Source organism: Urocitellus parryii, chromosome 7 (assembly GCF_045843805.1).
Source record: "Urocitellus parryii isolate mUroPar1 chromosome 7, mUroPar1.hap1, whole genome shotgun sequence".
Taxonomy (NCBI): Eukaryota; Metazoa; Chordata; class Mammalia; order Rodentia; family Sciuridae; genus Urocitellus; species Urocitellus parryii.
In genome coordinates, this window is record NC_135537.1 from 133,726,878 (window position 1) to 133,743,790 (window position 16,913).

At 53.2% G+C, this 16,913-nt stretch overlaps 1 protein-coding gene across 1 annotated transcript in view; it reads right to left on the minus strand.

The window, feature by feature from the left end:
- The window catches only part of Pitpnm3 (PITPNM family member 3), a 91,334-nt gene extending 81,030 nt beyond the window's left edge, over positions 1 to 10,304 (minus strand). The window contains exon 1 of the mRNA XM_026393958.2: positions 10,237 to 10,304. Coding sequence (XP_026249743.2) covers positions 10,237 to 10,258 — 22 coding nt within the window. The 5' untranslated portion in view covers positions 10,259 to 10,304. The remainder of the gene's footprint in view (positions 1 to 10,236) is intronic.
- Between the last annotated feature and the right edge of the window lie 6,609 nt (positions 10,305 to 16,913).

The window sequence follows — 16,913 nt, forward strand, 5'->3', positions numbered from 1 at the left end:
ATGATTGTGGCCCCTGCTCCAGCTCCCGGGCCAAGCCCTGCCTCAGGCTGTATCTGAAGCCTCATCCTGGTGATGCACTTGAGCATTCTGTGCCACGAAGACCAAGGGGCTGGGAAGGAGGCAAGTGCACAGCTTCAGGGTTGCTGGCCATTAGATGGGCTCTCTCTCTCTCTCTCTCTCTCTCTCTCTCTCCCTCTCACACACACACACAACACACACACACACACACACACACACACACAGTGAACACACACATGTGAATAGCAGGTTGTACAAGCATGCACCTGGGTCTAACTCCTGGCAACACATTTGCTGCAGCTGAAATGACGAGGTCCAGGGGCTCCCCAAGGGCAGTTAGAGTCCCATGCACAAAGCAGGGCCCAGAGCACACATATTTAGAATCACACTTCACTGTTCCCCACTTCTGCCTGGGGGCCCCAGGGGCCCAAAGGCAGCAAGCAGAGTGGGGAGCTTTGTAGAGCCTGGGGGAGGCTCCAGACAGATGGGCAATCAGTAGCTCCTCCTCCTCCTCTTCCTCCTCCTCTTCTTTTTTCTCTTCCTCCTCTTCCACGGAGCCCACCTTCCTCCTCCCTCAAGGGAACCACTGCCCCACTCTTACCGGCCTGATTCCAATCCCAGCTCTGAAGCTTACCAGTTAGTGGTCTTAGTAAATGACACTAAACCACTCTGTGCCTCAGTTTGCCCCTCTGTAAAATAGGGATAATAACCATACTACATCAGGTTGCACGAGGGTCAAATGAAAGGGTTGATGGAGTCCTTCCTCTCCCTTACCCACACACGAGGCTGATCCCTCTGTCCTTCCTCCGTCCTTCCTCCCACTGCAGCTCCTGTGGGGCTCCTTCCTGTCCCTCCAATCTTGAGCTACCTAAGACGAGGACCTGTGCTGTCTCTGCCTCTTCTCCCACCAGTCTGGGCCCCGCAACAAGCTGCCCCTGGTCAGTCTTCCACTTCCCCTTCTTCCTGTCCAGGTCTTTGTTCCCCCTCTGCATTCCCCACCCTAACCCCCTTTCTCAGTGGGGAAGCTCTACCTGCCCCGAGGATGGGCTGGGCCCCCTCCTCTGTGTTCCCACCTGTCCGGGCCTGCCAGCCCACTAGGCTAGGCAGGGGTTGCCCTGAGCAGACACCTGCTAGGAATTCTCTGGGGCCCCACCGTCTCTTCAGGTCAAGGATGGGAATAAAAAGCTCATGTCAAGCTCAGCGTGGCCCAGCACAGGGGAGATCTCAGGAAGACCCCTCTCCAAGGAGCATCCCACAGGTCATATCCTCAGGCTTCCTCTCTGGGTCAGGGTGAGTTCAGGGACCAGAACCGTCCAGGGCCAGACAGCCCATGCTCAGCCTTGAAGGGGCTGCACAGCCACCCAGGGAGGCATGAGAGGCCAGGAGAAGCTACTTCCAGAAAAAGGCATTATTGAAGGAAACCAGCTACAGTTGGGGGTTGGTTGCTATAGAAACAGTCCTAACTATCTCCTAAAATGCTGGATGTGCCACCGATGCACTGTGTGCGGGGCTGTTTCAGGGGACTACCAGAGGCCCCGGAAGGACCCGTTTGCTGCAGTATCCAGCCTCTGGAGCGGACATCCTGGAGGATCCAACAAGGAATCAGCTTCTAGGGACAATGAGGCAGGTTCATCAGTCCATGGGTAACACACTAGAAAACTGAGACTTCAGAATTATCTTAAGAGCAACTCAGGTCCTAAGACCAGCCATGGCCCAAACCTTGACTTCAGCCCCAATCTGAACCTTAAGCTAGCAGTGGATGGAGTCATTACTCTGGCCTCAGATCAAGCCACAATCTTGGCCGCAGAGGAGCCACAATTCCAGTTTCTAACCAAGTCCCAAATCTGACCACAGACCCAGCCTGACCTAGTCACAGACGGAGCAACAAGAATAGCCACAGGCAGAGCTTACCACACTGGCCATAGATGGCATCCTATGTTACATCAAATAATGGTAAGGATATTTTCGCAGCAAATGCTGTGGATTCTGTAACAGCCTGTTATACTCTTGCCATGGATTTCTATAGCCTTCACCTCCACCAGAGCCCCAGGAGAGTTTATGGTCCCTGTTTACAGAAAATGGAAGCTCAGAGAAGGAAACTAACCTGCCTACAGTCACAGGAGGAAGAATGCAGGTGGGTGGTGGTGCAGAGACTAGAACCCAGGTTTCCAAGCTGGGCCCAGCTGGCCAAAAGTATTGCTTTGGAAAAGATGTGCTTTTGAAGACCTGCTGGTATCTTATAAATATGCCATTTAAATACCCATTAATTACCTTATTTAGGAGATAATTAGTGATTAATAGCTTTGGCTATCTATTGTACTTTCATTTGCTCTTCCAATTAGGCTCCCAAACAGTTCTGAATTCTTTGGAACAATCCTCCCAAGTCCCAGATGTCCCCACTATGTCCCAACAGACTCTTGCTCTGTAAGGAGAAGGCTCTCTCCTCCCCCAAAGGGAGCTCCCTAAGGTATCTGCTACTGTGGCACCAACAGCCTCTGTCACCTGTGGGCTCCTCGGGAGGACAGCAAGGGGGACACAGAAGACATGGGGCAGCCCCAAAGAGAGAGCAGAGGAAGGCACTCCTCATCATCATCCCAGCGCCCCCTTGCAGGAAGGGAACAACAGACTCGAGACCCAGGCACCAAACCAGAGGATGGGGAAGATGGGGTAGGATCCTAGACTCCTTGGAGGATGCCGCAGGGTCCGGTAGAGATCATCACCTCAATAAGACCATCTGTGTGGTAAGGGTACCACCTCCTGGGGCAAACAGCAGAGAGGTGGAGGGGAACAGCTCCTCCCCTAACACCACCACCCCAGCAAGGGCGGTGACCCCACATGGGCGATTGGTTTCACCTTCCACTCCAGGATTCCAAAATGGGGCCTAAGGTTGCCTCTGCCCCCAGGACCCTCCATTTGGTGCCAAATCACTGTGCCAGGAATTGCCAGTGGGGCCCCAGAGGCGGGGCTGGGTACTGCTCTGATCACTGCCGGGGGATCATACTACACAAGAAGGAAACAAAAAGCGACAAAGGATAAACACCCCCCCCCCTCCACCATCACCACCGGCCATAATGGGAAGGCTCAAAATAGCTCTTTTTTTTTGCAACTCTGGGATGATTCCAGAGTTGCTCAGCTGAGACCAGCCTCATGAAGGGGGGGGGGGGGTAGGGAGGAAGTGGGAGCCACCAGGGCCAGAGGGAGTTCTGATCAAGGAGGGTTGGGATCTGGACCAATCCAGAAAAGGTCAAAGGTGCCTGAGTGATGGGTGGATGCTGACAGCTCCTAGAATGAACTCAAAGTCCTCCCGTCCTCGGCCCCTGAGCACACAGGGTCACAAATCCTGCACACCTAAGTCTCTTCCCAAGAAGGGCAGGAGGGCAGGACGTGACGTGCTCTGCAAATACCCAGAGCCAAGCAAACACAGCGTCAGCAGCAGACGGCTCAGAAGAGGCCTCTCGGATCCACCAGAACTCCACGCCCCTCCCAGACAGAGCCCAGAGAGTTTCTATTTCTGCTTCCAACCCTTGTTTGGCATCCTCGGCTAACAGACGGCTACTTCCCCTCCCTCCAGAATACCAGGTCAGCTGGGAAGTGGAACACCTCCTCCCTGGCCTTCCCTGCTCCCCTGCTCCTGCTCTGCAAGGGAACAGGCTGACCCTTCCTGAGAGCAATGGCAGGCATCGCCAGCCTCAGGCCCCTGCCCCTGGCAGGGCTTCTTCCCTGCCCTGGACAAAGGCCTCATCTGCACACCTGGACCCAGAATTCTGGTTTCCAGAGGAAATGGATCCCAACCACCTCCCAGACAGCAGGAGGCACAGACCAACCTCTCTCAGCCCCCCTGGAACCTCGAATCTGACCACACCGTCCAGTCCCAGACTCCAGCCATAGACAGAGGCCCACCGTGCCACAGCCTGCATCCTACCCCCACCCTCAAAGTGATCCCTGACCATGGACCCACAGGCTCTCAGCCTGGCCTCAGCCCAGGCCCATCCAAGTGCCAGTCTCACAGATGCAGCCCTTGGGGAGCCTGGAAGAAGCAGGCTGGCCCTCCAGGGCCCCCCTGCTAGGACCTGGCTCCCACCCAGAGCCAAGACTAGCAAAAGGCATGTGATCCCCTGTCCACCCTCTCCACATGCATCCCCCTGTGGGGGCTGGTGGCCACACAGCTGTGCAGGCCTCCGCAGCAGGCACACGTGGGACCCTGGAGGTGGCATTTACCTCCGCAGTGACTCACTTAAAGCTCCCATTGGTTTGCGAAAGGGGGTGCAATTTAGCATTTTCTTTCTCTTTAGAAAACAAGAATTTTAAAAGAGAGAGAGTAGAGAGATTTGAGGGAGTGGGTGGGGAACTCAGATCTCATTTGATTTCCTACCTCATTTGTTATGCATTCTCTCCTCCCCCCTCCCACTCCCAGCCCTTCCCCTGGGAGCCCTGGCCACCCCCTTCCACCAGGCACCTGGCTGCAGATCTGGGGATGGACTGGGACTCAGGACTCTGGGAAGCACATGCTGTCCCAGGCCAGGTCCTCAGCTCTCTATTCCTCTCCTACCCTTAACCACATGGCCAGGAGTATCCATGTGAGGTGCGGGGCGAGGCCCCTTCCTGGCACAGTAAAGTCTGCTGTGAGGGAGGCCAGGAGAAGAAAGAGCAGTGTTAAACCTGGGCGCGGTAGTGCACGCCTGCAACCCTAGCGGCTCTGGAGGCTGAGGCAGGAGGATCGAGAGTTCAAAGCCAGTCTCTGCAAAAGCGAGGCACTAAGCAACTCAGGGAGACCCTGTCTCTAAATACAAAATAGGACTGGGGATGTGGCCTCATGATCAAATGCCCCTGAGTTCAATCCTTGGTACCAAAGAGAGAGAGAGAAAGAGAGAGAGAAACAGTATTAGAGCAGGGGAAAACTCAAAACTCATCCTGCCCTTTCCCTTTTACAAATGAGAAAACTGGCCTGAGGGCAGCTCCAGGTCAGCCGTGCCAGAGGCCTTCTGTCACTGCTTTGTTGGACAACTTAACTCCTAGGAATGTTGAATGCAAGAGTAGAAGACACCTGCGTGCTAATTCCAGTAATTCCAGCTCTGATTCTGACTTTATGTGTGACTCTAGAGCCAGGCACTCAGCCCTTCTGGGCCTCAGTTTTCTCATCCATAAAATGGGAGTAACATTAGCCCTACCTCAAAGAGATGCTGTCAAGTCATCTAGGAAAGCATGTTGAGGGCTGTTATAAGAACCAGGGGGTTCTCAGGATGCTAACCCTGACCTGCCCTCCCTCCCGCAAGCCTAGAATCTCAAGAGAATTCCTAGGAGACATCTGGGCCCTCCTAGGAGGTCCCTAACTGCCAAAGCTTCATTGGTATCTTGAAGTTCACACTTTATGCCCTTGACCTCAGAGAAAGACCCTTTGCCTTTCTGATCTTGGTTCTTCAACATGCATAATTAACAGGTGGGCCAAGAGGTCTCTAAGCCTCTTAAGCCATGAAATATCACGCTATGTTATGATGTGCATGAGGAAACATCACAATTTCTGGCCCTTATGACCCAGATATGGCCCCAGCAAGGGATGGGCAGGGGTATCGAGTCATGATCTCGTATTCTGTGTCCCCTGCTAGGCTCCCAAACACAGGCCAAGACAAAGGGGCTTCCAATGGGGTAAACCACGTGCCGCATGCTGGAAGCGGGACCTCAGGCTGGACCATTCTTGCTTATGCAATGATACCACTGCAAAGAGCTTCAAGCTGGGGCCTGCCAGGCCATCTGCTGTGACAGGTGAGTCCACAGAGACAGGCGTTTTGCACAGGAACATGTGACCTATCCAAGCTCCAGAACATTCCCAACTACAAGGGAAGTCCTGGAAGACTTTCTGGAGCCAGACTTTTAGGAAGGCCTGGTATCTGGATGCAGGGCTTCCTGGCTGGACACCCAAAAAGGTGAGTCTGCAGCTTCTTGCAGACGATGCCCTTCTCAAGACGGATAGGAAAGCTAGCCAGGTACCTCAGGAAAGCTTGCCAGGTACCCTAGGTGTGGCAGTTTCTCAGAGTCGTGCCTCAACTCCCCTGGCACCTTCTTTGAGTCCAGACAATCCCAGTCTGATCCCTTTCCCAAGCTTCCAAATGTGTCCTCCTTTGGGAGATCTGGCCTCTGGTCCCTGCCCCTGGGAGCCACAGAGCAAGCAGCTCAGGAGAAAGTCTGTCTTGGGGATGCTGTGCGGATACATGTCCACCTCCAGAGGACCCCAAAAGGAGACTGACAGCAGAGCACGGTCCAGACCACGATGCTGGGAAACCCAGGTTCTGGCTCAGTCCTGCCATGACTTTTTTTCTGTGATTTTGGGCCAGTACTTAGCCTTCCTCAGGCCTCAGTGCCCCCTTGTTAAAGAGGGTTTTGAACAGGAATATCTGGAAGCATCCCTCCCACTCTGACACTGTAGGATCAGTATTTTACTGACTCAAATTACTAGGTTCAATGCTCTCAGGCTGCCAGCTCCTCCCCTTGAAGTGGAGGCCACACCTGGGAATAGCATAAACTGGTTCCTCCAGCCAGAGGCCTAGCCCTGTGGTCTCTGTTCAGTCTCTCCAAACATTCCTGCCCCAACCTAAAAGCTTCCTAGACCACCCCCACCCCCCCGCCCTGGCTGCTTGCTCTGTTTCTACCCAGTCCAGAGACCTGGGGCCTCTCATTTGCTCTGACCCAGGGTAACAGATACCTGCTGTTGGTGGGTCGCTGGGGTACAGAGGGAGGGCCTTGGGGAGGCACAGAGGAAGGGAGGGGCAGGGTGCCTGGCAGAAACCAGAACAAACCCTTCCCAACAAAGGCGGCTCCACCAGGCTGGCCTCTCTCCAGCCTCCCAGGAGCCTTCACATGGTAACCAGAGGGACCTGACAAAGCACCCACATCTCACCATGCCACTCCCCTCCTCAATGCTCTTTGGAGCTCCTTTTAGCCCTGTGCACTCTAGGAACTAACGGCCACCAAGCCAGACAGAATTCTTCCCTCTTGGGTACTTCTTGCCTGCCCCATAGCAGCTTGACCACACATTCTCAGACGCTCCGCCCCTTCCAAACTCCCGGGCTTTGCTCAAGCCTTTACTTCCAACCTGGAAGCCTGGCCCTGGCTGCCTTTCTACCCAAATTCTGAGAGCCTTTAAGACACCTAGAGGAACCTATCTGGCTTTCACTGCTCCAACATGCCTGCTGGGCTTCTCTGCCCCACGGGCAGCCCTATACTATACATTATCGTGTCCTTTATAAATTGAGTCCCAACTCCTTCCTATCCCTGGCCCCCACCGCCAGCTTCCATCCCCAAGGTAGGTCTCCCTCCCCCTTTATCCACAAGGCAAAATCCAGGGCTCTCCTTCCTCCCCCTCAAGACTTGATGGGGTTGGGGGCCTGATAATGATTCCTGGCGGTGTGGCTAAAATCTCTCCAGAGATTGGAAACTGATAACTCATTTAGATCCCAACTTTTCTGGAACTTGATTCGATTTTTCTCTTGAATCTGGATAACTCTCAGCCATGAGAATGTCCTTGAACTCCTTCCCAATAGGTACGACTAACAGAGCTGGTATATCCATGGCTGGATACTCAGGCTGTATACCGCACAACTCCATTCACTGAACACTGTGATGATCTGGAGTCTGTTACCATGGTAGCCTTCACACCCACATCCCATCTCTTCCCTCACTCGGTGTCCACTGGCCAGTTTTTAGAGGAAACCTCTCACACCACAGGTCAGGAAGAAGACCCCTCACTCGGAGGCCAGGTTCCTACAGCCTCCACTCCCAGCCTTCAGCCTTCTTTTAGTTTAAACTACCCCCTCAGAGAGATGGCCTGGTGATTCCACCCATTAGTCTACTCCTAGAGATAGATGGTACTGAATAGCCACCTGTCTCTGTAGAACGGCCCTCCTTGGGCCTCAGTTTCCCCAGCTGTAAAGGGAAAGACTTGGGCTCCTGATCTCCAGACGGCCTGTTTTAAAGCACATCCACCTGTTCTACACTGACATGGTCAGTGGGAAACACGGGATTTCCACACACATACTAGTGTTCTCCGAGGTTTAGAAGCCTAAAGAGAAGAGACGTTTATAAAATGCAAAGTTGCCTAGAAGCACTGAGAAAGGGAAGAGTAATCTGTCTCAAAAGAGTCCGCCGAGAACCAAAAAATAAATATTAAAAATTCTCTCTCTCTCTCTCTCTCTCTCTCTCTCTCTCTCTCTCTCTCTCTCTCTCTCAAAAAAAAAAAAAAAAAAAAAAAAAAAAAAAAAAAAAAAAAAAAAAAGAGTCCTTGGAGAAGGGCAGCTGAGAAAGGGACGGGCAGGTGGATCCACAGAGGTGGGGAATCCGGGCTGCCCTGGGGGAAAGAGCCAATTGTGAAATTGCAGCAGGAAAACACAATGTTAGAGCAGCCTGGAGCAGCAGAGCAGAGCAGTCTTCTCACCTGCCACTGTACAAATTCCCATGGACTCAGCCACAGGCCAAAGGAGAGGGCCTAAGACTGGCACCCCCATTCCCAGGGGTGACCTATCAGGGCACTGGTGGAGAAAATTCCTTAAGAGTCCAACAGACTTGACCTTGAGTCCGAGCTCTGCCCAGACCCTCTGAGCCACCTTGAGGGAGCTATTTCTCCAAGTATCAGTGTCTGGATGCTTTAAAAGGGGGAGAGTGACATTCCCTCCCTCATTTTGCAGTAAAGGGCTTAGCACATTGCCTAGTACACAGTACAAACAGCAATCACCAACTGCTATTGCTCCCGCTGCTGGGCCCTGGCAGGTGGTCTGTGCTCCTGGTGTCCAGGCAGTGCAACACACAAAGAGTGGGGCAGTGGATGGGGACATGCACCCTGCTGTGGGTCCTTTGTGGGGAGAGAAAGTAGGGAAGGACACAGGCACAGCAGAGGTAGAGGGGAGGCAAGGAGCCTTTTCCAGTCTCCCTGGTGTCTTCTCACTGTGCCTCCCTCAGTAGGGGAGAGGGAGGGAAGTGACAAGGGGGGGTGCTTAGATGTATTCTGTACTTGCTGTGTCTCACACAACCAGCCCCACCCTGACAGGATTCCTCAGGGACAGGAGGAGAGGATATTCGCAGGCACCTAAATCCCAGTACATGCACAGGGGGGGTCCTATCTGGCCAAGTCCAAGGCAGCATTCCAGGAGTGGGGAGGATTTGCATACAGTCCAGTGGTGTTCACACCTAGTGTATGCATGCAGGTAAATTCAGGCTTATTCCATCACCGTCATCACTTATGGGCGGAGAAGTAGGGTTCACACCAGGCCGATGCCTATTCCCTGGGGGAAGGCATGGCACCTGCCAACGTCACAGGCTGGGTGTGAGTTCATGGTAAATTCTCACAGGCCAGGCTCACAAGCCAGTGCTGCGATCAGGCTTGCTGCCGCCTACTGTATGGCCGGCCCTGTGGGCTCAGGCTCTCCTCAAGCCGGCCTCCCAAAGCACTATGGGGCCCAGAGTGTGCAAATCGGGACTAAGTGGGGTCCCCTCCTCATCCCAGCACCCAGCTCGGGGCCTGGCACAGAGCAGATGTTGGTGAATGAACGCCGGGCTGGATGAATGAATGAATGACTAACACCCACTCCCTCAAACCACGGGCTACACTGCCTGAGCCTGCAGGAGGGCAGCGCCCATGGGACCCCAGAAGAGCGCCCATCTTCAGACCTCCGCACCTGAGGCTCTGCCTCCGGGGGGTCGGTAGGGGGAGGGGGCGGGTCCTCCAGTGCCTCTCGGAACACCCTTCCAGCCAGAGAAGAAATCTGGGTCTCCGGACCGAGCTGGGGGCGGGGGTTGTCGCGTGCTGAATAGAAAGAGTGTCAGGACAGGGGGGCGCGTCCTGCTTTGCGTGGCGGGGCGTGGGATGGATCTGCAACCGTGGGACATCCCCTTCGGTCCCCCTGCAAGGGTCTGCCCGGGCCTCGAGAGGGTGGTGACAGCTTCCAACAGCAGGACTGGACAGGGGTGCTGCAGACCTATCCCTTTCCAGCGGGGCTACGGCGAGGGGGACGTAGTGTCCCACGAGGTGACAGGGGTTGCAGGAAGGACGTGGAGCTCTAGGAGCCCCCTTCCCACGCGCCGGGGATCCGGCCTCGCCACTGTCCCCTCCAGCCCTCCCAGAACCTCCGCCCACCTGCGCGAGGGGCTCACCTGGGCCGGCGGCCCCTCCTCGAAACGCGCGGGTCCCTCCCCCAGGGCCACCAGCCCTGCCCTCCCGGCGCCCGCCCTCACCTGCACCGCCCGCCTTGGCCATGTCCCGGGCGGCGGGCTCCGGCTGCGCTGCCCGCGCTCCTCGCGGCTCCCGGGCCCGGCCCCGGCCGCCGCCGCGCCTCCGGCCCCGAGCGGACTCTGAGCGCCGCGCCCCGCGCCCCCGCCCCGCTCGCCTCGGCTGCCGCCACCGCAGCCGCCGCCGCCTCGCCGCTCCCTCCCGCTCCCTTAAAGGCGCCGAGCGGCGGCCGCACCGCCCCCCCCCCCCGCGCTGCCGGGGAGGGACTGACGGAGGAAGGCGCCCAACGCCGCCCCCGCGGGCCCGCACCCCCGCCCCGGGCCGCAGCCGCCGCGCTCCAGCCGGCTCCGCTCCGGCCCGCGCTGCCACCGCAGCGCGCTGGGGGCGGCAGCCGTGGGGCGACCGCGACCGAGACCGGGACCTGCGCTGAGATCGGGAGCAGAGAACGCCCGAGAAGAAACGGATTCCGAGCCGGAGACACCGCAGTCCAGACGGGGATGGGGACTCGGACTGGGGAACCGGGACATAAAAACCCTGAGATCCAGCGCCAGAGAGAGAGAGAGAGAGAGAGAGAGAGAGAAAGAGGGGGGCATAGTCTTAGGTCAGAAATACCCATGGGGGAGAGAAAAAGAAAAATTCAAAGCTGACTAGAGACCCGGAGCCTGGTAGCAGGAAATAGTGACAGAGTGAGAGGAGCACAGGGACGCAAGTGGCTCTCATCAAGGCGACAGAGAAGTCACTGCTGGATCAGAGTCAGAAAGGGACCCCTGCATCAGCCCCTTCCCCCACTCCAGGGATTCTAGGTCCTTTTCAGGGTTCAGCTTAGCCTCAAGAGAAGGAATAAATTAGAGAGAGAGAGAGAGAGAGAGAGGAGATTCTGTGCCTTTAACTCTAAGGAAACATGTAAAACACATGCATATCCCACCTGGGATTCCAGGCTGAGCTGGATTTAATGGGCCCTAGGGGCCTGGCAGTGAGCTGTAACCCCCTTCCACTTCCCACACCTGGGATGCAGGCATTCTAGCAAACAGGCCTCCTGGGGGCTGGGGAGAATGGGTTGTGTCTAACAGCAGCAGGGGATCCACAGTCCAGCCCCAACAGAGAACCAGGAGATGGCTAATCATTTTGGGTAATGCCCCAGAGAAGGGAGGCCCCAAAGGAGGGATGCCCCAGGGGAGAGGAGGCCTTTCCCTAGCTGAGGACTGAACCAGGTCTGTAGGTCTACAGACCATCTGACCCGCCTTTGGCAGCTCACAAGATCCCCCCAAACCAGCTGCCTGATTCCTGGCTGCTCCTCAGAGCAACCTTACCAGAAACCCTGCTTTCTTCCCAGCAATTGATTTGGGCTAAAACCCGGGTATAATCTGCAGCCAGGCATCACACCCACCCTGCCCCACTCCACCTGGTACGTGAGATAATTCCACCCCTGGACTAGCCATGATCCTTATTCCAGATTCCCCTTAGCTCCTCCGTGGAAATTGGATACAGGGCGCCAAGGGGCCTGGATGGACATTTAGTCTAGCACTCCCTCTGTGGCTTTGACTCCATCTACAGGATACCAGTAAAGCAGTCCTTTAACTGCTGATTGAATCTCTCCAAAGACTGAGAGCTCAGTCTTGCTGAGCTCTTTGATCTTTGGACAGAGCTATCCATGAGAATGTTCTTCCTCCCTTCCTCATACATCCTGTATGACCCACTCATGAGTTCAACTCTGCCTTCTGACACCTTACAAAAAAAATATTTAAGAACTAAGGCTTTCTAGGGTCCTTTGTCCAAAGTGCCTCATGTGGCTTCACTTAGGATTACCAACCATCCTGGTTTGAGAAGGATTGTCCTAATTTAGCTCTGAAAGTCTTGACTCCCAGGTCACCCTTCCATCCCAAGAACTCAGGATCCCAAGCCAGGCAACAACACAGACTCCAGTAGGTATAGAATTTCATAAGCTCTGAAATCACAAATCCAGAGCTGATCCCCAGCACAGGCCATTGATCATCAGCAGGGTGAGTGTGACTTGGACCCTGCAGCCCTTCCTCAGCACTGGGGAGAGAGTCAGGATGGGAGCAGCAATGAATATTTATTGGACGGGTAGTATGTTCATGGCTTTGAATATATCCTGTTATTTAACTCTCGAGTACTCTCTGAAACATATTGCATTATTCCCAGTTTCCACAGAGGGAAACAGAGGCTATGAAAGTTCAGGCTTAGATTTCAGGCCTGTTCTCTCTACTGTACCTCTCTTTCCCCAACCCTTCCCCGCCACAGAGGGAGTTTCAGATGCCAGAAAACCTGTTAATGTTCAGGCTTGGCCACCTGTTCTGTGGGTGCAGGAGTGGGTACAGTGTAGACCACTGACCACAGGAAAAGCAATAAATCAGTCACAGAGGAAACATATCTAGGCCTGAGCACCTCCCTAGCCCTTGTCTCACAGCAGCCAATATGGACTGCAGGCTGTTGGCAGCCCAGTTTCCTGGCACAGCCCAGTGTGTGTGCACACCCATGCATCTGCAGGAGTGCACTTCACACATACAGACCTGTTTACAGATAATGTTCCATTGGTGGATACTGAGACCCCTTCCCCCAACACTCAATCTAGTCACCACAAACCCTAAACTAGTGGGGAAGGGGTAGGTGGAGCACGGAAGGGGAGATGCCAAGTTGAATTTCAAAAAGCATCTCCTTAGTCCACCGTTTCCATCCCATTTTTCAGAGGGGAAGACAATGGACCAGACTGGAGGGATGAGAACCCAGACTCCCCCAGGACTCTTGAAACCTTCCTTGCAGTTTCAGCCCTGAGAGGTGATGTGGAGTCCAACAGGGAGTGTGGGCCTAGCCCGCAGGGCAGCTCCTGACCGCACTGGCTGTTACCAGCTGCCAAGGCAGTTCCGGCCTTCCCTTTAGACAGAGCAAACACATCAGGACTCAAGGCCATTAGATTAACTGGTGGGAGTTAACTTCCTGCGTCACAAGGATCGTCCTTAATTGAAGAAAGGAATAACTAGCAATTTAGAGTCACTGACCTCAGCTGCCTGGAGGAAGGAAGAGCAGAAGCCAATCAGGGCCTCCTGGGCCTCCCAGCTCTCCCTCCGTGACCAGAGGGACTGTGTCTGGGTTTCAGACCCAATCCTTTCTCACGGACCTGGTGCCCAGACCCATTTCTCGGACTACCGTTTATTCTGCTTCTGCCTCCACAGTGGCCTGCGGCTCCTAGGCCCAACGAAAAACTTAAATCCAAAAAAACTGGGGAAAACAGGGCGCAATCCTGCCAGTTCCCAGGGAGAACACAGGCACAGATGTGGACGCCCTGGGCAGGAAGGGAGTGGGAGCTGGTGGCAGGATAACTACTCAACATGACATACCCAGGCCTTTTTATCGGTCCTGGACAGATGGTGTCCAAACTCTTGGAAAGGTTAGTGATGGTCTCTAGGAGCCAGTATGGCCCTGTGGAAAGCCAGCAGTGCCAGGCCAAGTTCATTTCCTTTTTGGACACAGTTATGGCAACTGGTGGAGTTGGGCATTGCCATGCCTGCTGGGCCTGTGCTTGGGCACAGCTGCTGCTCTACCCTCTGATGGCGACTTTGTGAACAGTTAGGGGCAAGATGATGGCCCGCCCAAGCGCATGTCCCTGTCCACTCCTGAATGGACTCCAGTGGAAGGAGGCCTCTGGCGGGAATTGGACCACATCACACTGTCAGCAAAGGTGCTCACCACAGAGAAGCAGCTGCATAAGAAGGATGCAGTTTATGCAGACTGGATGGGGAGCCATCTGGCGGATGTATGGCCATTCACAGTGGCCTTGACAAGCTGGGACCATGGACTGAAGCCAAGAGGATGAGATGAACATGGAGAAACAAGTGGATCTAAGGCCCGACACAAGCATCCTTTCTCCTGAAATCTCTCTTAAGCTCCCAGCTTGTGTTCATTCCCGCATCCAGATTTCCACTGTCCTTTTTCTCCTCTAGTCCTGCCCCCTCGCCCTAACCCCTACCTATCCCTCACCTGGACCACTGACAGCTCCTTCACTTCCTGAGGTGTCTTCCAGCCTGGGGTCCCCTCCTCACTGGGTCACGTATTTTAAAATCCTTTGGTTAGCCAGGTGTGGTGGTGCATGTCTGTAATCCCAGCTACTCAGGAGGTGTGAGGCAGGAGGATCACAAGTTCAAGGCCAGCCTAGGCAACTCAGTCTCAAAAGGAAAAAAGGGCTGGGGATGTAGCTCAGTGGTAGAGCCCTCCTGGATCCAGTGCCCATACCACAAAAATAAAACCAAATACAAAAAAAAAAAAAAAAAAATCTCTTGGTTATTGTCCCCAGCCATGGGGACTACCTACAATCACAAAAACAGCTCCTAACCCAGTTGCTCTTCTTTGGATGCTCCACAATAGCTCTGAGAGTAACTGATTTGTTCTCATCTCCTTGCCTGGGCTGCCACCAATTCTACGCAGCACAGGACCCTGGGTGAAATGTGCCCTTTGATCCAGGGCCACTTATTCTTCCTTTTCCTACTGATACCTGGGGCACATCTAGTGTATACTTCTGCCTCACCCACAGGAAAAGGGTAGGACCCTGCCTCCTCCATTGGAGGGCCCATTCTCTGCAGTTAGGAGGAAAAACATGGCCTCGGCCTCAGGGCAGATGCTATAAAGGAGACACCACCATATTACCAAGAGTCTCATTTGTGGTTTTCGTCAAAGGCAGGAAAATTCCCTTGAGATCAACCAATGACCTGTTGGGGAACCCCCCCAGCCAAGACAGACCCCCACCCAGGAGACCGAGCTGAATGCTTTACTTTTATATTCCAGTGTATTTCCTGCTCTGTACTGATACAGGTGGCCTGCAAAACTAGACAGCAGACATGCACATATATCTTCAGCATTTTTAGAAGAACATTTGGGGACATCCTGAATTAGACCTCATCCTGTTTTTTTTTTTTCTTTTCTTTTTTTCTGTACCAGATTGAACCCAGGAACACTTAACCACTGAGCCACATCCCCAGCCCTTTTTATTTTTTATTTTGAGACAGGGCCTCACTGAGTTGCTTAGGGCCCTGCTAAATTGCTGAGGCTGGATTTGAACTCCTGATCCTCTTGCCTCAGGCTTCTAAGTCACTGGGATTACAGGTATGCACCATTATACCCACCTGGACCTCATCCAATTTTGATTTGAGATGTTGAGATGAATGGAGGCTCAAGTCTGGATTCTGTTTGATCTATTGCTGTTTAGTCTGCTTTTGTCTTACCGAGTGGGGTTTGTTGCTAGATGGGATTTTGGAGAGAGGCTAAGGGACAGATTTTTCAAGGAAAGGGGTGTTGGGGTGGATACAGAGACAGACAGAATAATAGAGAAAAGAATAATTCTCCTAGAAATAATAGAGAAAGAGCTTCATCAAACTTAACAGTAGGTGATTGTCTAACAGATAGTGGGACCCCTCCTCCCCACCCACAGAAATGTGAGCAAGTTTACCTGGCCCATGATTTTGCAGTACAATCTGTGCTTTGCACTTGTGTGGTGTCAAGATTGCTGAGATTGGCCCCAAGCAAACCCAATTGTTTTCAAGTTACACTTAGACCAAATAAAAATTAGACCTGGATAAAATCTAAAACTATTGGCTGTTCCCGTCTGCATTCCTGCAAACATCGGGATCCAGTGCCCAGAAACAGCATATCCAGATATTGATCCTCTGACCTCAGCCAGGTCCCTCCCCAGAGACCCGTCCCCTGGATTCCAGAACTCAGAAAATCAAGCAGAGCTGCGGATGATAAGGCACTAAAGAAGAAGCAACAGATAAATGGGTGTAAGGGATTGCCTGGTTACTAATGCAACAGTATCAGACAAGGGCAGAAAATCATAATCAGATTATGTAAATAGATTATGTAATAGATGGGGCTTTATCAGCATGGATTCCACTATCTTGAGCTATTCTGGCGCTTGTGATCTAGCCACAGGTACAGCTTGCCTCTTGGACTGCACTACTCTGCCTGATCTTCTGCAATCTATCGCTGGTTCTGGCTCTGGCTATACTGGTCAGGTACTAGAGAAACACAGAATGGCATTGTTGGAAGATCCTGAGGGATCACCTTTAGTTATTTTGTTTTAACCTAAGATGCACCTAACAGTACAATGGATTTGGTGTTGCTGTGCTTTTTCTCAGTTCATGGCTACTTCTGCCAGTCTGGGCATAATTCTTAATTTGTCCCCAAACCCCACTCCATTCTTTTCCTCCAGGGATCCCCTCTGAAATTTGCACGTTTTCCAGCTTTCTAAAGTTTTTTCCTGTGTTATGTGTGTACATGAACAATGCCTACTCATGTGAGCGCTTTTGGTGGGACTATGGGAGACAGATGTCTATGTCTCACTTTGCCCCTTAATATTATATTTTTAAGTTTTGTTTTTGTTCTTTTTTTTTCTTTTTCTTTTTTTTTTTTTCTTCTTTTTAGAAGGGAGGGGGAGAGAGAGGGGGGAGAGCAAGAGAGAGAGGGAGAGTAAGAGAGTGAGAGTGAGAGAGTAAGAGAGAGTAAGAGTAAAAAAGGTTGTTTTTGTTCTTGTTTGTTTGTACTGGGCATTGAATCCACATGTGATTTTACCACTGAGCTACCTCCCTAGTCCTTTTTATTTTTTCATTTTTAATTCTGAGACAGGTTCTTGCTAAATTCCTGAGGTTGGCCTTGAATTCGTGATCCTCCAGCC